The 9,127-nt window shown below is 48.3% G+C and overlaps 1 protein-coding gene across 1 annotated transcript; it reads left to right on the top strand.

Annotated features, from left to right (window-relative positions):
* Positions 1 to 2,030: 2,030 nt before the first annotated feature.
* LOC126015913 (uncharacterized) lies at positions 2,031 to 4,252 on the top strand. The gene is given in 4 exon segments (XM_049778455.1): positions 2,031 to 2,548; positions 3,196 to 3,905; positions 3,908 to 4,043; positions 4,045 to 4,252. Coding segments are annotated over 4 exon segments (1,572 nt in total).
* The last annotated feature ends 4,875 nt before the right edge of the window (positions 4,253 to 9,127 follow it).

Genomic DNA, 9,127 nt, shown 5'->3' with positions numbered 1-9,127 from the left:
CCCCAAAGCCCTAAGCTTTCTTTTGAGATGTTAATCCCAACTGAATGTTCAGACCCACCCACACCTGGGATGATTCTGTGGTTTTTACTAAAGAATAAAAGGTGCTGGCTTGTGGGGAGGAGAAAGGAAAAAACACAGAATGGAGGAAGCAGCAAAAGCCTGAGAGAGAGGGGCAGCAGAAAGCTTAGCAGAAAAGTCATGTGAAGAAAAGCATATGACGGACAGGGCCTTAGAATAAAAGCAAGCCTGACTCCAATGAAATTTTAACTGAGTGCTGTGTATTATTTTTTCACAGTTATCCTACATTTTCAGATCGATCCACCTGCCGAAGGGGCTAGAGGCGCTGTACCATGCTGAAGCCACCTCATCCAACAAGTGGACCTGAAAAGGGAAGTCATCATTACCCCGCCCCCACCAACCTTGGCGGATGTCCCATCCTTAAGGAAGTTGTCACTACCTCACTACCCCGCCCTCACCAATACCTCATATTACCTTGACGGATGTCCCGCCCCTAAGGAAGTCGTCACTACCTCACTACCCCACCCCCACCAATACCTCGTATTACCTTGGCGGATGTCCCGCCCTTAAGGAAGTCGTCACTACCCCTTCCTGCCCCCTCCCCTTCTTATAGTATATAAGAAGGAACGTAGAACACCACGAGGTCTTTTGCCTCTGTCCTGTTATGGATACGTATTAGACCCTGACCGGTCAGAAATAAAGACCCCACTTGAGCTTTTGCCTGAGTAATTGTCTCTTCATTTCTCCGCGTCAGAGTGTTATCTGGACTGCCAGACCTTTCATTGGCGAGCCAGCCAGGAGTCCTTGATATGCCTGGAGCAGAGTGGTGAATAGACGACTCGGTGGGTTCTAAGCAGTGTGTCTTGTGTTGGTTGTAATTTGATGTGTGTAGAAATTAGCAGTATATCTTGTGTTGTCGGTTGTAATTTGATGTGTGTTGGAAATAGAAATAGGGAAATAGTTGTGTGATTGAGGGCTTGAGAGTCTCCACTTGACGTGGATTCTGGGTGGAATTAAGAGACATGAATTCTGAGTGGTAGTGAACTGACAAATTCAAAAACTATAGGTCACGACCCTGGAGGCGCCCCAGGAGTTCGATTTTTGCTGCAGCAGGAAAACATTCCTGGGCTGCCATGGTGGACCCTATTTCTATTAATTGGAGATCATCGTTTTTGAGATTTTGTTTTTCCTTTTGTGTAAGTGTGTAGGTTGTGTAGGTGTGTGTTGGCTTTATTTCCTTGAACTATTCTTTTCCTCACTTCCTTTGTCCCCTCCCATCTTTCCCTCATCTACTCCTTTGATATACTACTCCCATTATGGGTCAGCAGCAAACTACCCCTTTGTCTCTTACTCTGGACCATTGATCAGAAGTAAGGACTCGTGCACAAAATTGTTTCCTAGTCATCGAAAAGGGCAAGTGGCAGACCTGTTGTGCTGTTTAGTGACCTACCTTTCAGGCTGGATGGCTGTAGGGAGGGTCTTTTCATGTTTTCCTAGTTTGCAGAGTGAAGGGTATCTTGTACCGACCAGGGCCAAATGGACATCCTGATTAAGAACCCTACATTCTTATGTGGGAAGACCTTTGTACCAGCCCCCCTGGCTGGGTGTGGCCATTTCTTCCCCCTTCTAAACCTTTTTCCTTACAGCCGCCCTCGAAGCCTACGATCCTACCCATGAAGGCGGAGGAGGTGTCAGAATCAAAGCCTAAGGAAGAGCGAGCTGTGCCCCGCATTTACCCTGACACCACGGACCTGCATCTCTTTGACCCCCCTCCTTACCGCCCGTCTGCTCACGCCCCCTACACTCCAGCAGACGAGGCGGCAGAAGAACCCAGTTCCCCATCAAAATCCTCCTCCTCCTCCTTGCCTTCCCCCATGCCACAGGGAGAGGGGGAAGGAGTAACTCCCTTGCTTCCATCACCCTCTAAGTCCATGCCGGATGAGAGCTGAACAGGGCCAGCCGCGGGGACCTGCAGCAAACAAAGAGATCCGGCATTTGGAGCTTTGCCAATCATGCCGCTGAGGCCAGTAGGGCCTATGGTGGACGATGGGAGGGGGGAGATGCCTACCCTCCAGTTTTGGCCCTTCCCCTCTTCTGACCTCTATAATTGGAAGCTTAACCATCCCTCTTTTTCTGAAGACCCCACTAGGTTAATTAATCTTTTAGATTCTCTGATGAACACCCACCAATCTACCTGGGATGACTGCCAGCAGCTGCTTCATACCCTGTTCACTACTGAAAAACAGGACCACATATTGGCAGCAGCCCGGAAGAATGTAATAGGATTAGATGGCTTGGTGACAACCAGACCTGATGTTACTGATGATGATTTCCCCTTGCGAAGACCGAATTGGGACCCTAGCATGTACGAAGATAGGGGGAGCCTGTCCACCTATCGCCAGTCTCTCATGAGAGGTCTCTGGGAAGTGACTAGGAAGCCCACCAATTTGGCCAAGGTAAAAGTGGTGATACAGGGACCCAATGAGCCTCCCATGGTTTTCCTAGAAAGGCTGATGGAAGCCTATAGGAGGTATATTCCTTTCGATCCAACCTCCAAAACTCATCAAGCTTCAGTCATTATGGCTTTTGTAGGGTAGTCAGCAGCAGATATTAGAAAGAAACTTCAGAGGCTGGAGGATATCCAGGGAAAGACATTACAGGACTTAGAAAAGGAGGCTGAGAAAGTGTTCAGTAAGAGAGAAACAAAGGAAGAAAGAGAGGAGCGTCTAGAAAAGGAGAGGAGAGAGTGGCAGGAGAAGAGGGACAGAGAAAGAAAGGAAGCAGAGAAAAAAGAGAGGGAAGAGAGAGAGGAGGGAAGAACGAAAGGACAGAAGAAAGAATAAGGAACTGGCAAGGGTCTTGGCAGTAGCGGTAGACAGATCTATTGCAGGTCAGAAAGGTAAGGGACCTGGGCCCACGAAGATGCCGACCCCTGGACAAGGACCAATGTGCTCGCTGCTGCCAGAGGGGACACTGGGCTCAGGAATGCACCCAACCCCCACAATTCCCCCGACCTTCAAGGACCCTGGCCCTTGAATCTGAATAGGGGGGTCGGGGCTCCAACCCCCTCCAGGAGCTCAGGGCTAAATTTAAGGTGGAGGGGACTCCCATAGACTTTGAACTTGACACAGGGGCAGTATACTCGGTCCCAAAGAAGCCTTTGGGACCTTTCTCTAGTAAGCAATTATTAGTACAAGGGGCTAATGGAAGTAGCTACCGTTCTTGGACTACTTCCCGAACTATGGACTTGGGGAAAGGAGAAATCAAGCATTCTTTCCTGGTCATACCGAACTGCCCCTCACCTCTAATGGGACGGGACTTGCTAACCAAACTCATAGCCCAGATAACTATTGAAGAAACTGGTCCAGAGATTGCTTTTCTAAATCCTAATGTCCAACCACTTACCACCTCTGTCCTGATCATTAGGGCTGAGGATGAATATAGACTATTCACAAATGATCCCTTGCCACATGAAAACCAAGACACCGATTTTTGGTTGAGACTAGTTCCGGGAGCTTGGGCCGAAACTGCTGGACTAGGGTTGTCTACCTTACAGGCACCGGTAGTGATAGAGTTGAAAGCTACTGCTGTCCCTGTGCGAGTCAGACAGTACCCCATGAGTCAGGAAGTGAAGAAAGGCATAACTCCTCATATCCGGAAACTTCTCCAACAGGGGGTCCTAGTACAGTGTCAGTCAGCCTGTAATACTCCACTACTCCCAGGGGACTATCGGCCAGTACAGGACCTAAGGGCAGTTAACAGCCAAGTGGAAGTCATCTATCCCACTGTGCCTAACCCATACAATCTCTTCAGCACCTTAAGCCCTGAAAGAATATGGTACACCGTACTGGACTTAAAGGATGCTTTCTTCTGCCTGTCTCTACATCCGGCAGTCAACCCTTATTTGCTTTTGAGTGGAGTGATCCTGAGGCAGGAATTTCGGGTCAACCAAACTGGACCAGATTGCCCCAGGGATTTAAGAACTCCCCTACCATCTTTGATGAGGCCTTGCACCAAGACTTAAGTCTTCCACAGCCAGCACCCCCAGGTTACCTTGATACAGTATGTGGACGATCTTTTAATTGCAGGAAAAACTGAAGAGGATTGCAAGCAGGCCACCCATGACCTGCTAAAGGAACTTGCTCAACTAGGGTATAGAGCATCATCCAAGAAGGCACAGCTGTGCCAGAGAGAGGTGACGTTTCTGGGATACATGCTACGAGAGGGAAAATGATGGTTGACAGAAGCCCAGAAAAAGGTCGTGGCACAAATCCCAGTGCCTACTACCTGCCGGCAGTTACGTGAGTTTCTGGGGACAGCAGATTTCTGCCGCCTCTGGATCCCTGGTTTCACCAGTCTGGCAGCCCCACTATACCCCCTCACGAAAGGGGATGCCAAGTTTGAGTGGACCCATGAATGCCAGAAGGTGTTTGACTTTATCAAAACAGCTCTGCTTACAGCTCAGCCCTGGCCCTCCCTGATGCTAGTAAGCCCTTTACCCTATATCTAGAAGAGAAAGGGGGAATGGCAAGGGGAGTGCTGACGCAGACGCTATGTCCGTGGAAAAGGCTGGTTGCCTACCTATCAAAGAAACTAGACTCAGTGGCCAGCGGGTGGCCTAAATGTTTGAGGGCAATAGCCACAGCTGCACTGCTGGTAAAGAATGTGGATAACATTTCCTTGGGTCAGAAGTTAACTATGATAGCCCCTCATGCTCTGGAAAGCATAATTTGGCAGCCCCCCGACTGTTGGCTCTCAAATGCCCGTATTACCCACTATCAGAGTATCCTTCTAGACAAAGGCAGAATAACCATTGGCCTACCTGTAACCCTAAATCTGGCCACCCTGCTCCCTGAAGAGTCAGAGACACCAGTGTTGCGTAACTGCCAAGATTTGCTGGCCGAAGAGAGTGGGCTGAGAAGGGACCTACAGGACCAACCATTAAGGAACTCTGACTTCATATGGTACACAGATGGAAGTAGCTTCCTCCAGGATGGGGAGAGGCAAGCTGGAGCTGCAGTGGTGAGTGACCATGATGTTATCTGGTCCCAGCGCCTAAAAGAGGGAACCTCTGCTCAGTGAGCTGAGTTGATAGCCCTTACCAGAGCACTGGAAATGGCAGTGGGAAAAAGAGCAACCATCTACATGGATAGCAGGTACACTTTGGAACTGCCCATGTCCATGGCGCTATCTACTAAAGGAGGGGACTCCTGACCTCTGCGGGAAAAGAAATTAAAAACAAAGAAGAGATACTGCATCTTTTATTGGCTTTACTCCTACCCAAAGAACTGGCCATAGTTCACTGTCCAGGTCATCGAACAGGCAAAGGGACCATTGCATTTGGGAACTGAAGAGCTGATGAAACAGCAAAGGAAGTGGCATCCCACACAAAGGAGACCCCTGTGCTTACTGTTACTGAACCTGACAACTTCCCTCCAGTGTCAACTGTAGACTTCCTTTTTTCTGACAAAGTACAAAAAGCCAATCAGTATCTGCAAACTCTTCACCAACTCACCCATCTAGGGGCCAGAAAAATGATGGAGCTAATTAGAGAATGGCCCCGGGCACCCAAACCGGAAAGGCTAAAGGAAATGGCTGAAAAAATTGTAAAATCCTGCTGACCCTGTCAACTGGTAAATGCCTATCCTACCGAGATGGGGACTGGAAAGAGACTGAGAGGGGAGAGACCAGGCCAACATTGGGAGATTGATTTCACTGAGATCAAGCCTGCAAAATATGGACTAAAGAATTTGCTAGTCTTTGTAGATACATTTTCAGGATGGGTGGAAGCTTACCCATGCAAGAAGGAAACAGCCCAGGTGGTGGCTAAGAAGATATTAGATGACATCTTCCCCAGGTTTGGACTTTCTCAGGTAATTGGGTCAGACAACGGACCTGCTTTTGTGGCCCAGGTAAGTCAGGGATTAGTCAAGACCCTGGGGATCAATTGTAAACTGCATTGTGCATATCACCCCCAGAGTTCAGGGCAGGTAGAAAGGATGAATAGAACAATTAAGGAGACTCTAACCAAATTATCTCTAGAGACTGGTGTTGGGGACTGGACCACCCTCCTACCTTCTGCCCTCTTCAGAGCAAGAAATACTCCCTTGCCTTCTTTGTGTGAATTAACCCCCTTTGAAGTGTTGTATGGTGCCCTCCTCCCCGGTGCGAATGCTTTCTGAGCCTTATGATGTTTTCTATCCCCCTTCCATTCCCCTAGCAGCTTGGCTGGCCGCCATCGCTGCCCTACCAATCCAAGTCTGGAAGGGACTCAGACAGGCATATGAACTCGGAGAACTGATTTTGCCTCACCCCTTCAAGCCAGGAGACCAGGTCCTGGTAAGACGGCACTGCTCGCAGACATTAGAGCCTAGGTGGAAAGGACCTATGTCTTCCTTCTGATCACCCTGACTGTTGTTAAGGTGGATGGCATTGCTTCCTGGGTTCATGCCTCTCATCTAAAACCTGCCCCTGCTGATCTCAACCATGATGAGTGGAAAGTGGAGCGCACTGAGAATCCCCTCAAGATTCGGGTCTGGCAGACACACTCCAGCCCTGATGTGCTCACTGACTCTGACAATGCTTCTCCTGGCACTTGCTGAGGGAGGACTCAATCAGGCAGTACACCCTGATGAACTGGTAAAAAGACTATATGGAAACCCCTGTGACTGCAGGGGGGGCTATCAACTCAACAGTGGGCTTCTGTACACTTGATCAGTAGACTGTGGAACTAGAGCTGCTTACTTCCAGTCCTCTACTTCTTCCCATGTGGGGGTGGGGGGAGCTGGAATGGGTGTGTAAAACAAAACCTCAGCCTTTGCCTCCCTCTTTGGGGGGGGGAATGCCCTGCTGGATGTGTGGAGCTTAATCAAGTTCACTCCTGGTGCTATAGGGAGTATCGAGAGTGTACCAAAAATAACAAGGCATATCTGGTGGCCAAGCTCACCGAAACTTACAGGGGGAGCATGGGAGGGGAGTGGACAGTTAATAGCCATAAGTCCCCCTATGCAGCCACAAGTTGCATGGCCGAAGTGGGAGACTTGGTCTGTTGGCCCCTAAAGGCGCCCATTCACATCTCGGATGGGGGGGCCAACAGACCAGAAAAGAGAGACGGAGGCCATAGACTGGGCTACAAAGGAGGTGGAGACCCTAATGCCTAAGTGGCCCCAGCATCCCTCCCTCCGACCCTGGATGCCTGCTGAGAAGTTAGATCTGAATACTCAGAACATCCTAGAAGAAACTCACAAATGTCTTAATTTCTCTAATTCTTCTTTAGCTGCTGATGGTTGGCTTTGTATGAAGACGGGGAAAATTGGCCTCTGGCTGTCCCTGTCTGACTAGATAATCTAACATTTGCTTCTTTTAGTTGTACTTATGTCAAACCCTTTAAGGTAGTTTCTCTTAGCTTTGAATTTTCTGTTTGCTATTCACATAATGACACCGAATTTGTAGACCTGGGTCAGGTAGGTGCCGCTCAGTGCTCAGAAGTCCTACCTGCCCCCTCCCCCAGCCCAGGGTGCTTACCTCCGGGACGGGTATGGATATGTGGGGGAAATTTGGCTTACTCTCTTCTACCCCAAACTGGACTGAAATTTGTGCCCCAGCATTAATACTTCCCAACATTGACATCATCTCGGAGACAGAGCCCATCCCTCTGCCTAGCATAGATCTCTTAGGCAGGGCTCGTTTGTCTTGATCTGTGGTGCTCCTTCCCCTACTGGTGGGGCTTGGGGTAGCAGGTGGATTAGCGACTGGGGGAGCAGGACTAGCAATAGCAATAGACAGGTATGACAAACTCTCGCAAAAGTTAATTTCAAATGTGGAGACGGTATATAAATCTATTAATGATCTGCAGGACCAGCTCGACTCTGTGGCTGAAGTGGTATTACAAAAAAGGTGAGGGTTAGATTTAATCCTGGCAGAGAAAGGAGAGCCTTGCAAGAAAAATGTTTTTATACCAACAAATTGGGAATAGTGTGGGACAGAATCAGACACCATCAAGAGGAGCTGGCCAAAAGAAGAAAGGAGCTATTAGACAGTCCCTTATGGTCTTTATGGGTGGGATTCTCCCCTATCTAATACCCCTACTGGGGCCCCTTGTGGGTCTCCTACTTCTGGTAGCCACTGGGCCATGCATAGTCAACTGCCTCACCACATTCATTCGAGCTCAGGTTGGGGAAGTCAAGCTCATGGTATTGTCAACAATACCAAGAATTAGCTCACGCAGGAAATTCTGACCAGGAATATCAGGAAATGGAGGCCCCCGATCACACTGACTTCTAGGATTAGAAACCTCACTACAAGAAGTAAGGATTGAAAAGGGAATTCATTATTACCCCGCTCCCACCAACCTTGGCGGATGTCCCACCCTTAAGGAAGTCATCACTACCTCACTACCCGGCCCCCATCAATACCTTGTATTACCTTGGTGGATGTCCCACCCCTAAGAAGTCGTCACTACCCTTTCCTTTCCCCTCCCCTTCTTAAAGTATATAAGAAGGAACGTAGAACACCACGAGGTCTTTTGCCTCTGTCCTGTTATGGATACATATTAGACCCTGACCGGCCAGAAATAAATACCCCACTTGAGGTTTTTGCCTGAGTAATTGTTTCTTTATTTCTCTGCGTCAGAGTGTTATCTGGACTGCTGGACCATTCAGACCTTTATACTTTATTTCTATATTTAATCAACAAGTGTGAATGATATAATTTGACAGAAGACAATCAACTCACCTAACAAAATCTTGTATAAAACATAATTCCCAGTAGTGTTCTACAGTCATTGATTTCCTTCTCTCTTTCATGATCCTGAGCATGCTCATTAGTTGTACATGAGAAAAGAGCTATCATAGACACATGTGTAACCTTTTAAATCTCCTTTTGTGGAGTTTGTGATCAGGACTTGTACCTGAATCTGTGCTCTGGAATTATGCTTAACAAAACTCAGGGGACTATAGAGTGCCTGGAGTAAAACTTGAGGCATATGTGCGCAAGTCAAGAGTCATAGCTGCTGTACTGTCTCTGGCATCCAAATTTCCTTTCCTATTCTTTGTGTTTTTCTCCATACTTTGGAAACGGTGTCATTGCACCAAGGCCTAAAGCCATATGA

Source organism: Suncus etruscus, chromosome 8 (genome assembly GCF_024139225.1).
Source record: "Suncus etruscus isolate mSunEtr1 chromosome 8, mSunEtr1.pri.cur, whole genome shotgun sequence".
Classification (NCBI taxonomy): Eukaryota; Metazoa; Chordata; class Mammalia; order Eulipotyphla; family Soricidae; genus Suncus; species Suncus etruscus.
This window is presented reverse-complemented; position numbering and strand designations above follow the sequence as displayed.